The sequence below is a fragment of the Malaclemys terrapin genome, chromosome 13, assembly GCF_027887155.1.
Source record: "Malaclemys terrapin pileata isolate rMalTer1 chromosome 13, rMalTer1.hap1, whole genome shotgun sequence".
NCBI lineage: Eukaryota > Metazoa > Chordata > Testudines > Emydidae > Malaclemys > Malaclemys terrapin.
The window spans coordinates 19,351,491-19,377,064 of NC_071517.1; the positions used below are offsets into that span (position 1 = coordinate 19,351,491).

General features: G+C 40.5%; 2 protein-coding genes and 1 non-coding gene across 6 annotated transcripts in view; all 3 read left to right on the forward strand.

The window, feature by feature from the left end:
- Positions 1-547: 547 nt before the first annotated feature.
- Positions 548-11,492, forward strand: LOC128847693 (fructosamine-3-kinase-like). The gene is made up of 6 exons (XM_054047305.1): positions 548-809; positions 3,879-4,030; positions 4,540-4,631; positions 6,011-6,093; positions 7,445-7,567; positions 8,250-11,492. The coding sequence occupies exons 1-6, from the start codon at positions 669-671 to the stop codon at positions 8,586-8,588; spliced, it is 930 nt and encodes a 309-aa protein (XP_053903280.1). The 5' UTR covers positions 548-668; the 3' UTR covers positions 8,589-11,492.
- Positions 1,589-1,711, forward strand: LOC128848495 (U6atac minor spliceosomal RNA). Its single transcript, XR_008447055.1, has one exon. It is a non-coding gene; the product is annotated as a U6atac minor spliceosomal RNA (small nuclear RNA).
- TBCD (tubulin folding cofactor D) overlaps positions 7,550-25,574 on the forward strand; it is a 256,152-nt gene continuing 238,127 nt past the window's right edge. The window contains exons 1-2 of one of the 4 annotated variants that reach the window (XM_054047295.1): positions 7,550-7,567; positions 15,292-15,510. In XM_054047295.1, coding sequence (XP_053903270.1) covers positions 15,318-15,510 — 193 coding nt within the window. In that variant the 5' untranslated portion in view covers positions 7,550-7,567; positions 15,292-15,317. The other 3 variants (XM_054047293.1, XM_054047291.1, XM_054047292.1) reach the window with 3 other exon arrangements.

Below are 25,574 nucleotides of genomic sequence, written 5' to 3' on the forward strand. Positions count from 1 at the left end.
AATGGGAGCAGGGCCATGCCCTGAAGAAGACATGCGGTCTAATGTGTGACACAATGGTTCCTAGTCTATACAAAGCAAGTACGAGCAGGGAAAGATCATTGTTTTTTCCATATCCCAATTTGCTGATTTGTGGTTATATTGTGGCCTTTGAGTCTCCCGATCTTAAACATTTACATGTACAACACCACCACCACCAAACTCTGCCTCTTGTACAGTCTTTCATAAAACATAACCAGTTTATGTTATTGTGTGTAGTTTTCATTGCTGAGCTCCCTCTGGTGGTTGATGATTTAAACTTTATCTCTTTGGTACTCATGTGAGCAGGGGGGAGGCAAAGAAGAGGTCCATACTGATTACTCAGCGAGAGGAACTACAAATACCAGAAGCTCTCGGGACAGCCATCGAAGGACCCCAGGATATTCCAACAAATTAAATATTTCCTAAATATCTATTTTTAAAAAAACAAGTAAAGCTCTAATCTCCAGAAATAAACATTTTGGGGAATTATTGACTGATTTGATTTTTCTATCAGCTGTTATTTTTCTCTTTGGTGTGTGTCAATTTCTACCTCGTAGCAAAGACACACCAAAAAAGGAAGGACCCAGACCTTTAATCCTGTTTTGCAGTGGATTTAGGAAGAATCAATTGCAACAGGCTGGAATTAGCCAATGGAAAAGCTCCTGAAAACCGAATTGAAGACCTCCATTCTGAAGGCATTTGGGAGCTCAGGAGGAGGGTATATTAGCAGAGGGCAGAGCTATGAAACTGACAGCGGGCGAGTGTTTGTGAAAATCAATCACAAGCCTCAGGTTAATGCTGATACTATTGCTGCATGTTCACTGCAATGTGCTTAATTGTCTGGAGATGTTTGTTGATGATTGTAAATTGTGCGTTTTCAAGATTAATGTATTTTTCTCATTTTAAGAACTGAAATCTTTTTAAAGCACATTTTAGACAGCAGACCAAGTTAATGTTAATTTGTAATGCTGTTGTAAAGCAACTTGACATTCCTTCACAATACCAGGTGCAAAAGAACTTACATTGCTGCATAAAAAAGCATAGAGCAGAGCAGTTGCCCTTGTGCTTAGAATTTGTTATTGGGCCAAATACCATCCCAGAAATGGCTATTCCCACACAGGGCTGGGGAACAGCATGAGCTTCCAGTAGCAGAGAACATTCTTTTATTGGGGAAAGGGTTTTGTTGAGCATCTGCAGTGCTTCCTGGCACCATGGCAACATAACTCCTACAGGAGATATGCTCCCATCGGCTTCCGTATCCATCCTTGCTTCTCAATCCCCCTTAAGAAAGTGGTTTCACTTGATGTAGTGGAAACTGAAATATGTTAATGCTGACAGTATCAGGAATCCTTGAATGGTTGTGGGAGAAGAAGGGACTACTTCCTAAACTCCACTTCCACCCATTCTGATCTTACCCATAGAGTCTGTTCCCCATGGCATGGGGAGGAAGAAGGGAGTGTGCCATGGTGCTGGCGAGCCACCATCCTGGATCTTCTAATTTTTCCTACCCTCTGTTCACAGAAGCAAGGGAGCATGTGGGCCACTGTTATGTTGTATAATTATTTAAATTGTGTCATATGAAAGGAGAGGAGGTTAGCACTCACCTTGATAAGAGTGGGAGAGTTGTAGTGGCCTTTTCAACACACATATGGTTAAGGCATTCCCACTTACTCATAGCACCTAATCACTTTTGGGGAGGATGCCTAGAGCCCTGCATACGTATCCCTTCTTATGTTTTGTACAATTCCAAAATAATAAACAATTGTTTCATGTTAAGGCAAAACTAAAAAAAAAAAAAATACTTGAACTAAATCTCCAGCTCCAAACACCCTATAAGTTTGGGAATATTGTTATTCAACTGTAACGTTTGTGGATTGGGTCGTCTGCTAGTCAGAACAAGACTATCGGTCAATTTACAGTTGAGAAATGGGAGTTTAGGAGGAAATGTGTGGAATCCAGATGCACAGAGGAGCTGAGGGAGATCCAGGCTAGGGGCAACTGCTTGACCACTGTCTGCTGGCTGATTTTTAACACAGAGTTGCCATAGACTCCCCTGGAACCTGCTTTCAGGTAAGAGGTATCGGTGCCGCATTGGTGGAGTCTGCTTCAGAAAAATAGAAAGACTGCCTCAGCCAGGAGAAGAGAAAGAAATCAGTTTAAATGTGCATCTTGGGATTTTTGTTTCTATCACATTTAGGAGATTTTTTTAAGTGGTTGGTAACATTTGGCTGAGTTAGAATGTTTTAGCCAGGAGTCTGAGAAGGCTAAGTCATCAGATCCCAATTGTTTAGGTTTACCAGATGGTTCTGGGTGTGCATGAATTAAATCAGCTATCAGCTGATTGCTGTAAAAACCTTGATTAACACAGTACAACCCCGTAAGAGTTTAAAAATTCTTTAAAAGATAATTGATATATAATTGGAAAAAAGTCTCCAGGCTATCTAGAAACCTGTTTTATTCTTCATCTTCCTTTTTAGGAAAAGATTAATCTTTCCACAACCCAAGGAACTTAAACAAGAAACCCAAAATTATATTGCACATGCAATCTCTGTATTCCTTACTAATACCTGTACCTGCAGCTTGTTGCATGTAAATGGGTTCCTCCATCTGTGTGGAGCCCCACTGACCTCAATAAGGCAATCACAATAAGTAGTAGGATTGGGGGCTAAAGGCCTGATCCTGTCTATAATCCTTACTGAAGCAAAGTGTCCATTGACCTTAATGGGGGTTTATCTGTGTAAGGAGTGTAGGGTTGGGCACATAGGCATTTTACAATAAGGAAGAGACTGACTTTCTATACTGTTATTAAGGATGGTCCAATGCCTAGGGCAATAGTTTAGGGTTTATGAGACTTGGGTTCAAGTCTCTATTTTGCTACAGACTTCTTGTGTAACCATAGGCAAGTCACTTAATCTCTCAGTTCCCTATCTGTAAAATGGGGATATTAGCACACCCTTACCTCCCAGGAGTGTTGTGTGGATAAAGATTGTGAGCTGTTTAGCTACTACGGTAATAAGAGTATGTGAGAACCTAAGACAGACAAACCCTTTCCTTATCCTCCTAAAAGAGAATAAAAAGTAACATAAAAGTGCTCAGAGATTTCTATTCCTGAACCCAGCAATCAAGTATGCAGCAAACATCTACCAGAAAGGTAACATTTCCTTACAGAAGAAAACGTGGGGGCTGCAGTTTTCGCTCAGTGGGATATTTGAAGGAAAAGGCTTTAATTTTCCAGGACATACTCTTAGCTCTTCTGTTACTAAATAAAGGCAGAACAAAAAATTCAGCCATTAATTTGTATTTCAGTATATGGGAAACTGATAAGTCTGGGTTATTTCATTTAAAAATATACAATTAAAAATGGGTGGAAAGAGTAATACTGTCACTTTGAAGGTCAAACTGTTCAGCAGTACACAGACTTAATTAATATGATCATTCTCCATCTAGGGGCTTGCTGCTTGGTCACAGTCTAAGGATTTACTCCTTTATTTCAAGTGGCAGGGGTTTGTACTTTTGTTGTTGAAAGTTTTGGGTTTTAACCCCACTGATAACCCTGCTGTACCTAGGTAGGAGGCCTGGCCAGAGATTAACTACACATAGATGCTTTGAGCATTTACAGTGGTAAGTTGTGTAATGTGTTGTACTGTGCTGAACTTGCAAGAAAAGCAATAACAATACAATCAAACAAATCTATCCTGGCTGGGACTGAAGCCTTGCTAATTTGCTGCTACATTTTATTATGAAGGATGAATAGATTCACAGATTTATAAACAACAAATATTTTCCAATACACCTATTGCAGAAATCACATAATTTAGGCCAAGGATATTTGCCCCAGTGAAATTCTTGTTTCTGAACAGGCTAGAACAATGTTTGAAGGTGAAATAGCAAGTTTAGAGGCTATCCAGAAAACCAACACCCTGAGGGTGCCCCAGACCATTAAAGTGATTGATCTTCCAGGAGAGGGTGCAATGTTTGTCATGGAGTACCTGAAGATGAAAAATCTCAACAAGTATGTCTGAACTTCATACTTTGTTTGTTACTATGATTTTGAGAGAATCTGCTTATAATGCTCTTGTGTTGGTGAGAATCTCTGAAAGAGGCTATTGACTATCTTCTGCAAATGATATCACTCGTGAGTCTGATAATTGTAAAAGTGAAATTCAAATCAACAATCAAGCTTCTAGGCCAAATTCTCTGCTGAATTTGGCCCTTTATCTCTTTCAGCAATATGTAGTCTATACCTGACTGTTCACATTTGTCAGAGCAGCTTTATTGACAGATAGCAGCCATGTGATGTACATTTCTCAGACGATTAACTTGTCTTTGAGAGGTGCCTACTGTTGAGTTAACCTAGTCCATTGCTTTCTCTTTTTCCTGATTTTTAAATTGCCTCTTGCTGTAGAGTTGCTCCTTGCTTTCTCTTGTCTTTAATTCTTTCTTATGTAATAAATGGTGTTTAAAGGCATATTTTAAATGAACAGATAAAGAATGTATGGTTTTGTTTCTCTGATCTTACAGACACTCTGCAAAGCTTGGTGAGCAGATAGCAGATCTTCACCTTCACAACCAGAAACTTGGAGAGAAATTAAAAAAGGAAGGAAACACTGTTGGTAGAGTATAGATTTAAAGTACTAGTGCAACACTGATCATCTCTTCTGGATATCACACAATATTTAATACATGTAGCATTATAATCCTTATTAATGGAGAAAACCAGTCTAAAGGGCCACTGTCTGCTAAAATACCAAATATATATACAAAGTATCTTTTGATCTATAGAACACTAAACTGAAATAATTTGTAACTCTTTACTTTTCCGCTACGTTGCTAAATTAAAAAAACTGACAATAATAAAAAGATTTCTATTGGTTTTAGTTTGTGATTTTTTTTTAAACAAATAAAAAAATTGGGTCAGATTTACCTTTCAGTATCTCTGTAAGCCTTTCATCATCATGTACTATCAAGATATAATCCTCTGAAGGTTTTTGAACCAACAAAGTAAAAAAAGAACAACTATTAAACATGTCTATAGGTCAGGTACAGCTAACTTGTTATTATAACATGTAATACCATTTAATACAAAATATACAGAAATTCACATTTACTTACACTAGAGATATTTTACAACTCACACTTGCAGTAAAATACATAGCACTTTTTATTAAAATAATAAAGGAATGTATCCTTAGCTTACTAAAGAGACAAATTAGTTCTGCTGAGTATAACTGTTCTTCTTGAAGGCAAAGTTAATTCAGTAGGGTTCTGATCCAGTTTCCACTTAAGTCAATGGGAGTCTTTTCAATGACTTTTTCTACAGCTTGATCCAACTCCCACTGAACTACACATGAAGCAAAGCAAGATCATTTGCTATGTCAGGTTTAGTAGTATTCAAATCTAATGCCCAGATTTTGCACCTAGTTGGGTTTGCATGGTTTCAATTGATTTCTGGGGAGGACAGAATGTGCCCTATAGTGGTATGCCTATTACCAAGTAATTACAATATTTGTGAGTGAGGTGGTAGATTGCTGATCTGTCTGAAATAATGTACAGTATGAGACACAGAGTCAGAAGTTTTGGTTAGGAGGCAGCAGGGTAAAGTGGTTAGAAAATGGTGAGTACAAATCAAGAGACCTGGGTTTTGTTCCTGATTCTAACACTGACTTGCTCTGTGCCCTTCATCAAATCAATTAACCTAACTGTACCTCAGTTTCCCTAGTTGAAAAATATTGTAGGTTTATTACTTCCATCTTTAATAGGTCTGTGATCCCCCAAAGAAAAAAGCTATATATACACATGCACAGAATTAGTACTATTAGTGTTTTAAACTATTTAGTTAACCTATTGTTTAATTATGTTTTTTCCCAATTTTTTTCTGCCTAGTCATTATCAGAACTGGATTCATAAACCTATTGCTTTTGCAAAGTTCAGGATTGGAGGGGGAAAAAAGCTGGTTTGCCCTTTGGACATGATCAGTCTTTTTGTTTGCTAGGTAAAGGTGCAGAACATTCTGAATCTCAATATGTGGATACATTTGGATTCCATACAGTCACATGCTGTGGCTTTATACAGCAGGTAAGTCTCAGCTCTGTGAAAGTTATTATTACACATTAAAATCAAACACAAATTCTATATTCAGTGGCTTGTTTTAACCACCAGTTTTGTTCTCACTGTTTAATTTTCATCTTAAAAGTTTTTAAAGTATAAACAAAATATAAATTTTACCTCCGATGTGGGAAAAGATGGGGTTTGTTTTCCTGCACAGGACTGTTACTTTCCTGGACTGACAAGGTTTTGTTCCTATTTCAAAAATGTAAGAGTTCTGATAGACAAAAAACTTATTAATTACATAACCCTGTCTCAGTCACTGAGCAGTGCCTATTCTGTGCAATCAATAAAGTGGGAGTCCTGTGGAAAAAATAGTATATAATTTTTTACATGATCCTAATGCATATGCATAAGGAAGAAGAATTAAAGTTACATGGGCTTTCTTAGATTTGGCATTTCCCAACTTTTGTTTGAGCTTCCTAATATTTATGAGTGCTTAATTTTGCAACTGTAATAATACTCCTTTAAAGTAGTTTATTTGTCTGTGTATATATATACACATAAAAAAACTGGAATAATTTAACCATTACTGAAATATAGCCACTTCTGAGGTGGAACCTGGCAGCACAAAGCAAGCCTACACAGCAGTTTTGGACAGGAAGTGAAGACTACTCATTGATTCTCCACTTGCTAAGAAAAGGATCCCTTCACAAATTACTGTGCTTCCATCCTCTCCCAAAACCCACTACATAGTTCTCAAAAGGTGAAATTCCCCCCATCCAAAGGGCCAGTGGCAAAGTCTATGCAACACTTAAATTCCACTTAAAACCCTCAGAGCAGGCTTTATATGGTGCTTCGGCCTTCTTCTGGCTCTCTGCACGGGGTGAATTTCAACCAAAATATTTAACCGTGCAGACCATTGAGAAGGACTTTGTAGACTACTAGTTGTCCCTGAACCACAATTTGAGAACCATTATCTCACTGAAATGTCAGGGGGAATTTTGGCTATCCAGAGCTAATATAACTTGGATAAAGGGTTAAGAGATGTTTAATATCTGCAAGTGCCCAGAACCTTAAGTTTATTTCTCATATCAAAGATAGCTCCTCTGTAATATGGACTCAGAAGGAAGAATAGCCTTAAATGAATGATCAACAAAACATTTAACAGCATCCTAAATTTTTCTTGGTGGTCACCCATCCAAGAACTGACTAGGTCTTGATCCTCTTTGGTTTACAAGCACCCAGGTAGCAAGGCAACAGGCCATAGTATCAGTAATATACAGTTTAATTTTACAGATATATCAGCAGAAAATCTTTACAGTGCTGTTTCCTCTTCAACTGATCATGATCAGCTGAATCTTGATATCTTATTTTCCAGGTGAATGAATGGCAAAGTGATTGGCCTACTTTCTTTATACGTCACCGACTCCAAGCTCAAATGGATTTGATTGAGAAAGCTTATGGAGACAGAGAAGCAAGAGAACTGTGGTCACAGCTTAAGGTAGGTAAATAAATACACGAATGTGTCTCAGAGATAAAAGGTCCATTGTACTTATAAAAAATATACAAGAGAAATACTTCAGTGGAATTTTACACATTTTTTATGGCAAACTTTATATGGCTTTAGTAAACAGGTCTAATTTCACTTAAGGTCCAGATGCCAGAGTTAAGAAAAAAGGGTGTATGTCACTGTACTAGCCTTTTAAAATGAGAAAGTGAGTGTAATCATGTGGCTGCTTGCTTGGTTTTCAGAATCACTGTTCTGTTCTGACACTAAAGCAACAAATTTATAGTTATTTGTTCCATAATGGTACATCAGTGAGCACAGGAGACTCAGGATTTTGGTGCTAAAAGTTGTTTACTTCTTAGAACTGTTCTAATGAAAGGAAGTTGTTCTTTATTTATTGTGATAACCTGTATTGTCTATGCCTGCAAGCAATATGACAGTAGCGAATGTGGGTACTAGTAAATGATTAAACTCTGCGTGACGTGAATCAGAATTATTCTTGTTGATTAACACTTTTGACCTGCTTCTGCATCCATTGACTGTAGTTTTAATAGGGCTTCATAATGACTGAAAAGAGACAATGACTTTTATTTATTCTGTTATTTGTATTGTATTGACTTATTTTTTTTCCTTGGTCAAGTAATAGTTTTTGCTTGATTGGTCATGCTTTTTCCAGCTGAAGATTCCTGAGATGTTCTGCGATGTGGAGATTGTTCCCGCTCTTCTTCATGGGGATTTGTGGGCAGGAAATGTTGCTGAGGATGATTTTGGCCCAATTGTCTTTGATCCTGCTTCCTTCTATGGTCATTCTGAATTTGACTTAGCGATTGCTGGGATGTTTGGTGGCTTTAGCAGCTCTTTCTTCTCTGCCTACCACAGTAAAATCCCCAAAGCTCCAGGTTTTGAGAAACGAAACAAGTTGTACCAGCTCTTTAATTATATAAACCACTGGAACCATTTTGGGACAGAGTACAGGGGATCTACTCTAAATGTAATGAGAAAGCTCTTAAAATAACCATTTAGAGGGTGTTCCTCAAAGAGAATCTATCACAGCCTCTTACTAATTCACATGGCCTACTTGTTGATAGCAACACAAGCTAGAAAGAGTGAAACATTGATGAGAAACCCACATGGCAGATGTAAAAGACGAGGGGGCCTTTGTACACATTTGAGCCCACTAAATACTTGCAGTGGTTGTGTAATTCCTGCATCATGTTCTAGTTTACTAGCACATATCCACACTGGTGAGTTAGGAGATTGTGTACAGTCTGTTATTTAGTTGGTGAAACTCTACATGTTTGAAAAGCAGTCTGATGGACAGCCTAATCTCATTCTCCATGGGATAACCCAGTTTTTCCCACTCTTTGCCCTTCCTGCCCTATAAGGATTTTATTATGGGGTTGTGGTATTGGAAATAATCACTAATTTATCACTTCCTCCTCCTCCTCTGCTTTTCCATTTGACTTTTCTCCTCTTTCTCTATTCTCCTCTGTTCCCCTCTACCTACCTTCTAAAGGATCAGCTCCAACATCTGTTGAAGTCAGTGGGAGACATTTTTGGCTTTGAGGGCAGTTGAACTGTGTCATAATTCATTTGCATAGTGCAGTCTATGAGTTAGTATTTCTTAAATTTATTTTAAATTAAAATTTATGACTCTCCTTTCTAAAGGAAATATTCAGTTCAACTGATACCCCCTAAGAGTAGGTCTCTGCGCCTACTGGAGAATGAAATATATAGACAGAAAATGGATTGTCATGACATAAGATGTAGATAAAAAATATATTTTATTTAAAACAGCCTTTTAAAAAACATACTAAAAAACTCCCTGCAATGTAACAGACATAGCTGTTTGAGACGAAGAAATCAGCAATTCCAGATACTATATTGATTAGTACTCAATATATACACAAGTTATATAGAATTAATCTTAATAGATAGTTGCGGAAACTACCCTATTCCATCATTTGCTGATTTACTAAAGTAAAGGCACATTGTCAAAATGGTGAGGTCCAAAATTTAATTGTTTTATACTTGTTTGCAGAGTCCCTGTAATTATTTATGACAGGGCTGCCTTCTCCACCCTTTGCAGTACCGCAAACAGGCTGGATGCTTGTCAGATTTATAAGAACCAGAGTATTATTTATTAAGTCCCCTCCAACAGTTCATCAGTATATCCTTGTGCAGTAACATACATGTAAACATAAACTTCCCCCTTAGACTGCTTTCTAGGGAGGAAGGGGGAAAGATCTCTTAATTCTGTATCCTGTCCTTACCTGTCTCCTCTCCTTGTACTTCCTTCCTCTTCTTCTACTATTCCCTGATGATGGGTTGATTGTTCTCAGTAGCTCAGCATCCTCCTGCCTAATTAACAACCCTCTCCCAATTAAATCCACTCCAGGGGGAACAGCTAGCACCATAGTGACCAGAGTGCTGGGTTAGCTCTAGGTTCCTAGCACTCTTTCAAGTTGTTGAACAGCTTTTCTTTTAAAACAGATTCTGCTTGCTCTCTTTATTTTTAAAAACAGAATAGATGTAGGTTTCAGAGGGGTAGCTGTATTAGTCTGTATCAGCAAAAACAACGAGGAGTCCTTGTGGCACCTTAGAGACTAACACATTTATTTGGGCATAAGCTTTCGTAGGCTATAACCCACTTCATCAGATGCATGAATGAAAAATTCAGTAGGCAGGTATCAATATACAGCACATGAAAAGATGGGAGTTGCCTTATCAAGTGGGGGGGGTCAGTGCTAATGAGGCCAATTCAATTAGTGTGGATGTGGCCCATTCCTAACAGTTGACAAGAAGGGGTGAATATCAACAGAGGGAAAATTACTTTTTGTAGTGCTAATGAGGCCAATTCAATCATGGTGGATGTGGCCTATTCCCAACAGTTGACAAGAAGGTGTGAGTATCAGCAGAGGGGAAATTTATTTTTTGTAGTAACTCAGCCTCTCCCAGTCTTTATTCAGGCCTAATTTGATGGTGTCAAGTTTGCAAATTAATTTCCACTTCTGCAGTTTCTTGTTGAAGTCTGTTTTTGATTTTTGTTGTTGTTGAAGAATGACCACTTTTAAGTCTGTTATTGAGTGTCCAGGGAGATTGAAGTGCTCTCCTACTGGTTTTTGAATGTTGTAATTCTTGATGTCTGATTTGTGTCCAAATAGATGTAGTATTAGCAGCCCAGAATTGTGAGCAGCCATACAATAACAAACCTAATTAACCTTTTAATGGAAGAAAAGAAGTGGTAAATAAAGAAAGCAGTTATAATTAAAATCCTACAAACACATACATGAATAAGAATATATGTTTGGGCGGGATCATGCCTGTAATTGTAGGCTTCCAAAGATTTATAATTACCAATGAGTAAAACAGAGTTAAAATGGTCAAATTTACTTTGCCACTTTTCTTTTATTGTTAACACTGCTATTATGAATCACAACTTGAAAAACATCATTCTTCCAATGAAGTAAATCACAGCAGCTATTGAAACAATGTAGCTTTGTTTTATCTATTTTTGCATGCCTTTCATTTTGCTTAATTTATATAATTCACTTTAAAGTCTCAGAAACTTTGGACAGTAATCAAGTGGATTTTCTTTCATTGTTCACAGATATAATGGCAGAATCAGAAGGTTAGATTAAAAACCATACTGCTTTTGAATTCAGTTAAAATGATGCCAAATTATCACAAGTAATGAAAGTGATTATGCTTCTGTGATTGAAATGGAAAGGTGGAATAATCTTGTTTATAACTAAATTGATTGTGTAGTTATTAGATTGAGAATCCAGATCTGAGATAACAAAGTCCACGAGAGCTAATATGTATTACCTAAAATGTGAACTAAAATATATGTACAGCTTTGTAAAATGTGAAATTAAGATATGTGCACATCAAATAAAATCTAGATATTTGCACTGCATTAACAAGATCCTGATGTTTCTATATCTTGTGCTTACAGCTTTTCTGGGTTAGTGAAGTTGAAACTAATGATGGGACTGTTATTTGGGAAGGGGGTGGAATTGTTGGGTAATGGGACTCTCAACACCAGGAGGCATGGCAGAAGGAGAAAGTGGAAGATTGGATGCTGGGTTCTTGGAGGGAACACAGCAATGGATGGGAATAAGGTCCTGGAATAGAGCTGAAGTGTGGCTGGAGGGTGAGCTATTGGTCTGGAATTAACTGAGGTGGAGAGTTTCTGGGGATAGGTAATAGCCACTGGGAAGGGAAACATTCCTAACATAAGTGATCACTGTCATGGTAGCAGCCATTTTTAGTATCTGCACAGTGACACTTGTTAGAGAGCTTATTCCTTCATCCTCCCACTTCCCTGGTCCTTCTTGTGAGAACAGAGACCAATAATACCCAAAGTCTGAAGGTGCAAACAATTTTGATGTTTATTGGGGTGAACTTCCAGGAAGCTTAAATCCAAGTTCCTTTTTCCTTATTTGTGAATCCCAACTTGCTTCCTGTTTGCTCCTAATTTATATAGTAATAGTCTCAGCTATACATTAACCAATCATTTTACTGAAATTTACCTAACCAATCCTAACATATTGTAACATGATTAGTTAACCAATTATATCCCACCACCTTAATTAGTTTACACCCAGCAAAATTAATTATACAGCAGACAGAAACAATCACAGAACCAGACAGAGACCATGCAAATAAACAATAGCAAAAGTGGGAACTATAATGACAAAATAATACAGAAGTGAGGATTTCGCAACTGCATCTATAAAGATATAAGCAGGGCCTGCTCCAGGCATCAGCCCAGCAAGCAGGTGCTTGGGGCGGCCAACGGAGAGGGGTGGCATGTCTGGCTCTTCTGCGGCAATTTGGCGGCGGGTCCCTCACTCCCTCTGTGAACGAAGGACCCGCCGCCGAAGACTGAAGTGGCGGCGGTAGAGCAGATCGCGATTGTGGCTTTTTTTTTTTCCCCACTTTTTTTCTTTTTGCTGCTCGGGGTGGCAAAAATCCTGGAGCTGGCCCTGGATATAAGGGTTTCCAAACTATGTCTATTGATAACTGTGTTCTTACCAAACAGAAAACTATCAAACTAAATTTCCTTTTACATCTTCTAGGCTCTTCCCTTTATCTGAAGGTGATAGATTGGATCACCTTTCTAACAGTCCCAGATTGCCTTATTTCAATATGACTGGTTTGAAATGTGTCCGGACGTGACCGTACACTTTCCAGCTTATGGCTGCTCCCACTGCTTAGCCAAAGGCCTTGGCTTAAGAACAGGGCCTCAGACTGTCACAGTGAGAGAAGGCCCTTACACAGGCAGATGGTGATTTTGATTCTTTCTTTTATACTTTTATAACTAGCTAAATGATAAACATATACCTAAATTCTTAAAGTATATGCCTTTACAGACAGGCCTGAATATCTATATCCTACCACTCCACCCCCCTTTTTTTTAAAAATTTTCTTTTGGGATCCTCCTGCCCAGGTATCCCTGGAAAAGCATAGGACATATGGCGATACACTTCCTGATAGCACCAGGCATCAAGGTGGAAGGTGTCAAGGTTCCTAACATAGGTGATCACTGTCATGTGGTAGCAGCTGTTTTTAGTATCTGCACAGTGACACTTCTTTCCCTCCATCCCCCCTGGAATGACTGTATGAAAACAGTTCATCTTACTTCCAGGACTGAATATGATTTGGCTCAGGACTGGGCATTGTCTTATTCTGTGCTAAAGCATATACTGCATGTTTCTGTAGACAACATGCAACTGCTCATGAAATAGGATCATAAATGGAGTGATCTGATTGTCTGCTAGCCATTCTGCTTACAACCTATGCAGAGTGACTCCTGAGACAAACTCAGTGCAGCTCTTACTGGCATGAGCAGGGTTCTGCATTTGCTGAGCTGGACAAAGATGCTATCTTGGGACCACAGACATCCTAGTGTGAATTTTGATAGTCTAATAATGCATAGCAAACAGATCACATGCACCCAGAGCAAATCCAAGACTTGATAGGGAAGCTCTACAAGTAGGTTGACTTCCAGCTGACTACTAAGCTGGCAGACACTACAGTCTTTTTATTGGAGTGTAACAATATTAGTCAGAACTGATTAGCTCAATCACCTCATATAGCATGTGCACCCATTTCCAAAGGCTGTCAAGAAGGGTTCTCACTGATGAGTCTGCTTTCTAACACCTGCTGTAAGTGTTAAACTAGAGGCAGATGTCCCCCAGGGCTAGGGGCCAGAAACACCTGAGTTCTAATGCCTGCCTTGACAATGACCTCCTCTGGGCCCTTTGGCAAGTAATATAGGCCAAAATTTTCAAAAGGGTCAGTGAATGTTGGTGCCTCAGTTGTATAACACCCAGCGTTGAAATATGTAGGTCCTGATTTTCTGAGGTGCTCAGCGCTGGCAGCTCCCACTGACTTCAAATGGAGGTGGGGATGCATGATGTTTCTGAGAACAGGGTCTGAGGCATCTCAAACTGGGCATCTAGAACTAGCGAATGCTGGATGAAGGGGCCTGACCTTGCATGTGCTGAGGGGGGACACCTGCCTGGCACACAGACCCAGTGGGAGGACTACATAGCTAATGGGGGGCAGTGGAGTGGCTGCTAGCTCCCCAAAAGTCATCAAAATTTCAGACCCTGCAACTCTGATACAAAGGAAAGTTCACAGCATGAGGACACATTTAACACCTCCCCACAGTGCTTTTGTTTGGCAAGCCACTGGCTCTGAGGCTAACAGAGACAGACTGTTCCCACAACCCCACCTCCTCACCCTCCATGCTTGTGAGTGGAGCTCATGGAACTGGGTCTCTGCAAGGCCCGCCTACTCCCCGCCCTCTCGCCGCAGCAACAAGGAGAGGAGTGGCCGCGTTCAGAAACTGAGTCGTGCCTGCGTTCTTCTGTGCCGCGCGGCGCCCCGTAGCCGAGAGGCAAGTCGGGCAGGGCTGAGCACGGGACAGGCAGGTTCTGTCCGCTGAGAGGCCCCGGTAGCGGAGCAGCGGTTGCCAGGGTAACGCGGCAGCTCCTGGTTCTGCATTGCCCCAGCCAGTGGGGACGAAGAGCCCCGCCCGTGGCTCCGGGTGCAGCAGCTCCGCGTATGGACGGCGTGAGGGGTCCCCGGGGAATGGGGTAGCTGGAGATGGAGCTTCCTCTCCGGCAGTGATTCCCAGCCTTGGGGGGGAGCTGTGGGAGTTCGGGCCGCGGCGGGATGGGGCCTGGCGGTGCGGCATCTGCATCCCGCGTGTCGGGGCTGACGGGCGGGAGGGGCCCACGAGAGAGTGACCTGCAGCGTGGGAGTGGCTCCTGGTCTAAGATGGAGCGGGAGTCAGCTAGGAGAAGAATGGCCCCTGGAGAGGATGGCGTCTCTTTCAAACCCCCTTCCCCAGCTGTGGGATGCTGGGTCTTGGGAGAGTGGGGGTGGCATAGGTGCAGGAACTAGGGGTGCTGCCACACCCCTTGGCTTGAAGTACATTCCGTTATATCCGGTGTTTACAATTTGGTTCAGTGGCTCTCTGCACCAGATTGTTCCAGCACCCCAGAGTGGTGGCCTCTCTTTCAATGCCACCCACCCCTTGGCATGGGATGTTGAGTCTCAGGGGATGGTGGCCCCTCTTTCAGTCCTGCCCACTCCCTCGTGTGGGATGTTGGGTCTGGGGTGGTGGCAGCCCCTCTTTTATCTCACCCTGCCTCGTGGGGTTTAATTACATTGTAAATGCTTGTTTGCTCTTATGTTACCAGGGAAGAATTGGCTGCTGGCTTTGGAAATGGCTTTGAGTGAGATGAACGGGGATGGCTCTGAACAAGAGGAAGGCGGATGCCAGGAGCCAGATGTCATTGCCAGGGGAAATATACTGGAGAGTTTTGCAGAGAGTCAAGAAATCAGAGGGTTAATTAACAGCCTGAAAGGAGTGTATGGGGATCTGGGAACACGAGAGGTGACAATTGAAAAATTTATAGGTAAGATTTCTTGGTTTGAGGATGTACAATCTATAGGGAGTGTATTTTTATGTTGGTTGAAATAACCGCATAGGACAGGGGTAAACAAATGTTTTTAGACCAATTCTTGCTTTTACAATTATTCAGAGGAAGATTAGTTTTATTATTTATTCACTTTACCTTCCAGATAGCTATACCAAGCTTATTAGTTGTGATAATGGGAGACAGTGCTATCTTGGCTGTCTGAACTGTCATATAACACAAGATCCTCTCAGTGTATCAAGGAAACCGTTCCAGAATAAACAAGCAGTAGGTTTAGATATATTTTTTAATAATTGACTTTAAGGGTGAATTATCTATCCTTGGGCTCGGTCCTAGTCCCATTGAAATCAATGCAAGCAGGAAGTGGACCTTTTTAGTTAGTTCCTGTCCTTGTAATACTGCTGTTTGATTATTGGTTTCATGAAATGAAGTGTTGCTATCTAGCTGTTAAAGCACAGGTCTTGGAGTTGGAAGATCTGAGTTCTGATCCCAAGTTAGCTTCTTGTCTCCTGTGTGACTGTTGACAAGTAACTTAAGCTTAAATTATCCGATGTGTTTACTAGCTTTGTGTGCTCAAATTGTGACATGTAGGCCCTGATTTTTTTGGAGTAAGAACAGAGTAAAATTATGTTAAATAACTTCTCCCTTAGCTAAAGGTCACTTGCGGTTTTGTAGGGAGTTCTGGGTAAGTGGACAAAGGCAGGCAGTGGCCTGCTTAGAACTCTGGTCTTAAGTACAACTGTAACACAGTTACAGAAATCATGATAATGGTACATAGCAGACCAGAAATGGGCTGGTCACTTTAGGACTCCTGAGGGACCTCTCTCCTCTTTTTAGGAAGAGTTCTTTGAGAGCTGCTAACTGTGCCAGGAGTGGTGGGAGCTAATCAAGCAAGAACAGTCTGTAGACACCAACAGCTCAAAGACAGTGGCTGTTCACTGATTCCAGTTTCTAGACTATGCTGACTGAGTTGTATCATGATTGGATTATTCTTGTCTGCCAAATGCTGACAGCATGCTTGTGACTGTACAAGACAATTGACAACCTGTGCTTTGGAAAGCTTAGAGTATGTCTATACTACCCGCCGGATCAGCGGGCAGTGATCGATCCAGCGGGGGGTCGATTTATCGCATCTAGTCTAGACATGATAAATTGACCCCTGAGCGTTCTCCCGTTGACTCCTGTACTCCACCAGCATGAGAGGTGCAGGCCGAGTTGACGGGGGAGCAGCAGCAGTTGTCTCACTGTGGTGAAGACACCACGGTGAGTAGATCTAAGTACGTTGACTTCAGCTATGTTATTCACGTAGCTGAAGTTGCGTATCTTGGATCGATTTCCCCCCCAGTAGACCAGGCCTTCATCTAGGAGGGACATAGAAAGTAGGTAGTGTGAGGCCCTGAAGAATGAGTTGCTTAGGAAACTTTCCTCAAACTTTAAATTCTGTTCATTTGTTTTGGGGGCTGATTCCTAACAAAAGTAGGTCTCTCTGAGGGATTTGAGGAAAGGGTTATTGCCCTGGTATCTGGGGAGTGGGAGGGAATTCAGTGCATAGAGGAGATATAGATATAGATAAGAGAGAGAGAGAGAGATAAAATGATGAACAAGGAATAGAAGATCAGGGTGGAAAGAACATGGGAGTAAGAGTTCATGGTTGTGCTAAGCAAAAGGAAAAATATGCTTTAGAAAAGAGCCTTTAGAAATATCATATTGCCTCTATATAAATCCACGGTATGTCCATGTCTTGAATACTGTGTGCAGATGTGGTTGCCCTATCTCAAAAAAGATGTATTGGAATTGGAAAAGGGCAACAAAAATGATTAGGGGTATGGAATGGCTTCCGTATGAGGAGAGATTAATAAGACTGAAACTTTTTAGCTTGGAAAAGAGATGACTAAGGGGGGATATGATTGAGGTCTATAAAATCATGACTAGTGTGGAGAAAGTAAATTAGAGTTGCTGATCATCTGCAACTTCCATTGAAGTCAACAGGAATTGTAGGTGCTCAGCAATTCTGAAAATCAGAACCGTGTCTCAAATTAGACACCCCAAAATTAATGGATGTTTTCTGAAAACTTAGGCCTTAGGTCTTGTGTGCGTTTCCCCATATTATGACTAATATTTAAGTATGTCACGGGGTATTGTGAAGATTAAATCACTGTTATATGTGAAATGGTTTGAGATCCTTGTATAGAAGGTCCTGTAGGTGTACAGAGTATATTAGGCAGCTACTGTGATGAAGTTAAGAGAAGTATCACAGAGAAGTGACAGTTACCAAAGGTGATACCTGCAGCAAAGATACCTGAGGGAGATCTCAATTGGGTGGGCCAGATTGTCATGATACATATTCAGCTCTGTACAAATATGGAAATAGTGAAGAAGTGACTTATTTTCTCCAGCAATTATTTAAATAATGTCAAGAAAACATTATATTTTTGGCTTTTTGAAATATTATTCCTGAGGTTATGTTGTTTTGACATAATTACTATTGAACATACATTTCATGGAAGAGGACTTAATATTAGAATGTTAAGATTGTGTGATTAAGCACTCAAGTCAAGAAATATCCAAGTTAAGGTTGTGTGTGCACAATCTTAACTTGGCTTTCTATGGGTCACAGTAGTCTCTAATTATACAATTGCATTCTGTTTTTCAGATACCGTAGTACAGTGTATCATACAAAAAATCTAGGTCTACAACCTTAGATGCACATGTATTATAATGTGATATGTTCAGTTTTTTAAATCAACAAACATCAGTTTAATTTTTATAGTGTGCCAGTCTATCATCTTTTGTATTAATTTTATATAATGTTCTTTCTGATATTTTAGTTATTTTATCATTACCATGTCCTGTATATTTTCTTTTCACCAATAAGTGTTGCCTTCCCAGAGTGTAATTTTTAGGGGATGAGGCAGTAAGCTACAAAACTAATTTAATTATGTGTTAACAAATTTTCACAAGTACTTAGTATCAGAGGGGTAGCCGTGTTAGTCTGAATCTGTAAAAAGCAACAGAGGGTCCTGTGGCACCTTTGAGACTAACAAGTATTGGGAGCATAAGCTTTCGTGGGTAAGAACCTCACTTTTTCAGATGCAAGAAGAAGTGAGGTTCTTACCCACGAAAGCTTATGCTCCCAATACTTCTGTTAGTCTCAAAGGTGCCACAGGACCCTCTGTTGCTTTTCACAAGTACTTGTGAACTTTGTACAGTGTACTTGGGAGTAGGCACAATGTCCATAGATCCTTCAGGGTAGAAAGGACTGAGTAAGAGTTACTGCTTGCTTTGCGTGGTGCAGAGAGGGAAACCTCACTCTGCTGCTCTATAGAGTCCTGTGCACTTACAAATACTAAGTATGCAGCTAAGTGATCCATGTGTGAAAATGCAGCGAAACCTTACGCAGCTGTGTATTTCAAGAGGTTACAAAAAGTCTACCATGCATGTTCAATTTGTGATATTCAAAGATTGATAACTGTATCAAACTAAAGCCAGTTTTTCATCCATTAAAAGGGATAAAATGACACTAAACTTTAGAAAGGGAGACTTCAATAAAATGCAGACTAGTCAAAAAGGCCCTGAAGTTGAACGTAAAAGAAGTAAAATCTTTGAGATGACATGGATGCTACTTAAAAAACAAAACCAAACCAAGAAGAGCCTCAGAAGGTATGCATATTGCTGAACAGAATGGGAACCAGGCAGGCAAGTAGTAAAGCAGTGTGGCTAAATGACAAGGTTTGAGAGGCTATTCAAGCCAAACAAATCCTTTTAAACTTGGAAATGTGATCCAGGTGAAGCCCACAAGTAGGAACATAAATTACAGCATGTGGTATATGAGGGAAATTAAAGGACTGGAATGGATTTTGAAGAGCCAGTAGCTAAAGCTGTAAAAACAAAGATTCCCAAAGTATATCAGAAGCAGGAAGCCTGCAAAAGAATTGGTGGGTCCACCTGATAAAATTCAGCACTGCCAAATAAAAGGTAATGCGCTTTGGAAGGACTTAACTAGAACAACTCACGGATGCTTGCTGGGTTCTAAATTAACTGTAGCTGCTCAGGAAAAAACACTTGATCATCACTGTGTACAGCACACTGAAGAGATATTTTCAGTGTGCTTTGGTAGCCAGAAAACATACCACAAGAACAAGTGGTTGTCCTGTGAATCTGAAAGGTAACACACATAACACTGATAAAAGGAAATATCTTTTTTACACAGTGCATAACCTGTGGAATTTACTGTCAAAAGCTATCACCTAATCCAAGAATTCACCAGTTTTAAAAAATGGGTTAGACACCTTTATGTGTAAAATGAGAATTTTCTACAGTTACATTAGATCCTATATAATGTTTTTCCTACCTAAACCTTCGTGCTTCAGGGCATAAGCCAACCAATAACTGCCTAATAATAGGAAGAAATTTACCATATATGCCCGTTCATTTATAAGCCGACCCCCCGAGATGGTTAGGTAAAAATAGCAAAACCTGTATGACCCTTTCATAAGCCGACCCTATATTTCAGGGGTTGGCAAACTTTGGCTCCCGGCCCATCAGGGTAAGCCGTTGGCGGATCGGGACGCTTTGTTTACTTGGAGCGTCTCCAGGCACGGAGCCCCTTGGCTCCCAGTGTCTGCGGTTTGCCGTTCCCAGCCACTTCCCGCAGCTCCCATTGGCTGGGAACGGCAAACCGCGGACACTGGGAGCCGAGGGGCTCCGTGCCTGGAGACGCTCCAAGTAAACAAAGCGTCCCGATCCGCCAGCGGCTTACCCTGATGGGCCGAGAGCCAACGTTTGCTAATCCCTGCTATATTTTAAAAGCTGGCATCACATGAAACACTCAAAAGTTTTGTTGGAATTATTTTAATGAAAAACCTGTTGTTGTTATGATAACTGGACAAATATGTATTCACCTTCAAAATTACAGTCAATATTTAAAATCAGCAAATGGATATTTAAAACAAGTAACTTAGAACAATATGAGACTTTAAAAAGTCTTAAAATCCTTCAAAGTCTGAATCAGTCTCTGATTCACCAAACAGTTAATTAAACTCGGCCTCAGTCACAGCTGCACCTGCATTGTCATCGTAGATGTCGGCAGTGTCATCTTCAGAGTCGGATTCCTTCTCATCATCAGCCTCTGTTGTGGCATCATCTTCTGACCCGTCGAGTGCATTGCTGATAAAGCATTTTCTAAATGACTTCTCTACCATTTCCGAGGGAATGGACATCCACGCGTCCTTGATCCACTGGGCAACCAGATTGATTTTGGGCTTCATAAGATTCGCGCCTTTTTGTTAACTTTGCCAGGCCTGAGCACATCCATCCGGACCACATTTTGCGTAGCTTATCTTTAAAGGGTTTGTTCAGGCAGACATGAAGCGGTTGTAGAACTGAAGTTAAGTCTCCAGGTATTACAGCCAAAGTAGTTTTCATATTTTTGGACACATTGTTCACCTCATCCATCTTGTGTGCCCTGAACATGTCCCAAACGAGCATAGTAGGTTTCTTGAAAAGTGCTCCTGGTCTCTTATTCCACACTTTTTCCAGCCATTCAGTAGTCCCACTTTCATCCATCCATCCCTTTTCGTGTGCACGTACGATGACACCAGCAGGAAATTTCATGTTTTTAGGCAAGGTTTTTATTTTAAAAATAACAACGGGAGGGAGCTTTGATCCGTTTGCCAAACATGATAAAACCACCATAAAATGGATTTTTTCATGGCCAGTGGTCTTAATTAAAACTGTTTTTTCACCAACACCAGTTACTGTTCTGTTTGCTCGGGAGATCGAATGTCATTGATGTTTCGTCCATATTTCCTATTTGTGACAGTTCAAATGCATATTCCTTTTGATATTTTATAATAAACCTTTGGAAAGATTTGGTTTTTTTCTTCCCGATCTCTAGGCAGCTTTTGCGCTATCTTTGTTTGCCGACGAAGATCGAGACCATGAGGGTTCATGAAGCGAGTACACCAACCCACTGATGCGACAAACATTGATGGCTTTACTGACTTGTATTTGTCATCTTTCGACGTTTGCAGAGCACGCACACGAATTCAAGTTCTAGTTACAATGTACCCGTTTTGTTGACATTCAACAACACAATTATTGAGATCTTTCTCTAGCTCAGGAAATGACGCACACCTCGTTGGACATTTTTTCTTGTTTCTGGTGGGACGTTTTGTTTACCTGGAGCATCTGCAGGCATGGAGCCCCTCAGCTCCCTGCGGTCGCGGAATGGCGAACCGCAGTCACAGGAAACTGAGAGGCTCCATGCCTGCAGATGCTCCAGGTAAACAAAACGTCAATGTATTAGATATTCAATTCAATGATTCCATAGAGTTTAAAATCATCAGATTTTGGTGTAGACCCATTTATAAGCCGACCCCCACTCTCTGATGCGTCACATTTTTACCAAAAATATTCAGCTTATGAACGAGTATATACAGTAATACGTGGGCAGAATATTCCATAATTGTCCATTACAGGGTGTTTTGACACTGTCCTCGAAAGCAGTGGCTCTCAAACTTTCCAGACTACTGTACCCCTTTCAGGAATCTGATTTGTCTTTTCTACCCCCAAGTTTCACCTCACTTAAAAACTACTTGCTTACAAAATCAGACATAAAAATACCAAAGTGTCATAGCACACTATTACTGAAAAATTGCTTATTTTCTCATTTTTACCATATAACTATAAAATAAATCAATTTAAATTTTAATTTTGTACTTACGTTTCAGTGTATAGTATATTGAGCAGTATAAACAAGTCTTTGTCTGTATGAAATTTTTAGTTTGTACTGACTTCAGTAGTGCTTTTTATGTAGCCTATAGTCAAAGTAGGCAAATATCTAGATTAGTTGATGTACCCCCTGGAAGACCTCTGTGTACCCCCAGAAATACGTGTGCCCCTAGTTGAGAACCACTGCTCTAAAGTGTCTGGTACTGGGCATTGTCAGAAGCAGGGTACTCAATACATGGGCTACTAGTCTAATCTGGCGTGGGAATTCCTATGAAGATCTATCCAGTGGTACCAATTTAATTTATTGAACCCTAAAGAGTGAAATTTATAGCATGAAATAAAACTATTTTCCCAGTTCACTCTTTCTAACATTATGATCTTAGGGCTTGTTTCAAGTTGCTGGATAGTGATGGGCATGCAATTTGTCAGGGTACTGAGACTATGTACATGCTACCACTGTCTATAGTATAACTTACGTTGCTCAGGGGTGTGAATAAGTGTCTGCCCTCCCTCCCAGTGATGCAAGTTAGGGCTGGTGTGGACAGCGCCATGTCAATGGGAGGGCTTCTCCCACTGACATAGCTACTGCCGCTCATGGGACTGGAGTAATTAAGTCGACAGGAGAACTTTCGCCCTGTTGGTTTAGAGTGTCTGCACTAGCAGCGCTACCTGTAAGGTCTCTAGTGTAGCCATAACCTGAGTTGTAGTTAAACCCCCTGGGGGACTGCTTAGTTGCCTTCCTGATCCCCTCCTGGGGGAGTCAATAGAGTTCATCAGTTTGCAATTGCTTAGATCTAATTACACAGTCCCTTCACAGGTAAAGCTACCATTGACTTCAATAGGATATTGGCCTTTGTAAGAACTGGAGAATTGTGATTGTTGCTAATAGATAGCATTGTTTCAGAGTAGCAGCCGTGTTAGTCTGTATCTTCAAAAAGAACAGGAGTACTTGTGGCACCTTAGAGACTAACAAATTTATTAGAGCATAAGCTTTCGTAGGCTACAACCCACTTCTTCGGATGCATTGTGTTACCCATATCAGTGGAGTTATGGGGATGAACATAACAATATTAGTGAATTTGGTTTAAGTTTGTTCCATAGTGCCATCTAGTGGTATTTTTAGTACAATGCTGTTAAACTTGCATTGCATCTGGGTCCTAACAATTGGTATGGTGAAAAGAGGAAAAAACAAAAGTGGAGGAGCAAATGAATAAAGAGCAGAATGATTTGCATAGGAAAAGAAATGCAGAAAAAAGGAAGGGTTAGAAGGATGTTTTGGTTTTAAAGGACAAAAGAGTACGTTTTTCCTAAGAGAGATAAGGGATACATAGGAAGAAGAATAACCCGATGGGATGAGAAGGAAATAGACAAAAGAAGAAAGGATATGTTAGAGTGTAGTGAGGGGGGGAAAAACATCATCATTTAAGCTATAACGTGATTTCCCTGGCAGTTATGTCCTATAGTAATATCTATATGTTACACATCTCCATCTCAGCATGGTTCATTATTGCTGAGATGATGCAGTTTTACTTGGACTTGCTTTTCTGGGACTTGCTGTTGTTTAATTGCTTTTCTTGTCATTGTGGGCAAGACCTTTACTACTTAATCTTGATTTTTTTGGTCCATTGTTGATAGGACATTTTCCTACTTGAGTAAATTTCTAAAATGACGCAGGTTATCATTGATGCAACACTTTTTTTTGCTGCATGATCTTTTCTGAAATTTAATTCTTATTTCTCGAGATTCTTTAGATTGGTTTTTACTTCTTTAAATTAAAGGTGCTTTATTTGTAGAGGTTGTGGCAGGTTGCATTCCTGGCATTACAAATACTAAAATGTATAGTACAAGTTGTTTGGAGTCAGAATTTCCCTGAATAAAAAAATACATTGCTGTGACCACAATATAGTAGGTGACATGGAAATCTCTTGCAGGTGTACAGTATTTGACTGTAGAAAGGGTTTCTTTAGATTTTTTTTGCAGTGGTTTCAGTTTGTAGCTGTTCAGGCAGGGCATGAGAAATCCATTTGCCAACAGTGAGTAGGAAACTTCCCTGGCAAGTCGGGGTAGCGGCTTTACCTGTCAGTTTCTGAAAAATGCTAGCCCTTATACTGGTGAAGAATACCTTCCAAATGTGAAATGATGCAGTATTGTCTTCTGAAGTCTGCAGGCAGGCAGCTTGAAATAGTAGAGAGGTGTGAACTCTACAAGGCCCTACATCCTGGCTTCAGTGCATAGCCAGAGTAGCTGAGCTGTATGCTGAAGAGTTTCTCCAGTCCCGGAGAGAAGAAATGGTGGAGCTGCTTCATGGTTGCTTTCCTGTGTCCACTTCCCCAGCACTGGCGTAGCCTCTCTACTGTGATCCATTGATTGCTGTTGGATCTGCATGATAGTGGCTCCAGCAGCCTTTTTCCTACCCTGCTTGGACTCTAGAAGTCTGTTTGAGGATTTTCAGCTTGAATCAGCAGCTGTTGATGGTGAAGGACAGAATAGATTGCAATAGCTTGAAGATGGGTGGGGAAAAGGAGTATGTCAAAGGGACAAGCAATGGGAGGAGTGAAAGGGGAATAAGTCTGAGCTATTGGGGGTGCAGGATAAGGCTGGTCTACTTGCAGCAGCTACAGTCCACACTTACTATAATGGTGTCCTTCATTTGCAGTGCTGTATGAGACATATATGACTGACTGCTTGATCTTGGGAATGGAGAGCTACAGTGAGATCAGCAAGTGGAGCACAGCAGCACACAGGGTGGGGAGGTATAACAGTGGCCTCACTCACACCTCTTCATCTCTGTGCTTATAGGTTTTCCCTTAGCAATGTGGAAGAGGCCTAGAGGAAATTGAGTCTGTGGATGTCTTTACTATGAACCTCATACTACATTAATGGACAGGATGCATGATACACGGAACCTCTCTGAGAATTTTGTACTCTTTGGTACTCTGATATGCAGTGGAGGGCAGTGTCAGCATTTAGCCATTAAGGTGGAAAAACTTTAGTATAAGTTTTGTAGCAGGGAGTATATTTAAATAAAATTAACACTGTCTTCACTCTAAAGATACTGTCTACACTACAAGCTAAGGATAGGATTCCCAGCTCACCTACACATAGTAGCACAGGCAGGTGCTGAGTATGTATCCCAGGGGTTCAGGCAGGTTTGTACTCAGCAGAACTAAGCTGTGCCTCCGCTATCCATGCTACTGCGGCGACACTAGTATTTATACAGGTGTGTGTATGGAGGTGGAAGTCACACCCCTACCTCACAGTGTAGATTTAGCCTAATTAAGGACATCACACTTAAATAATTTAAATCTCTT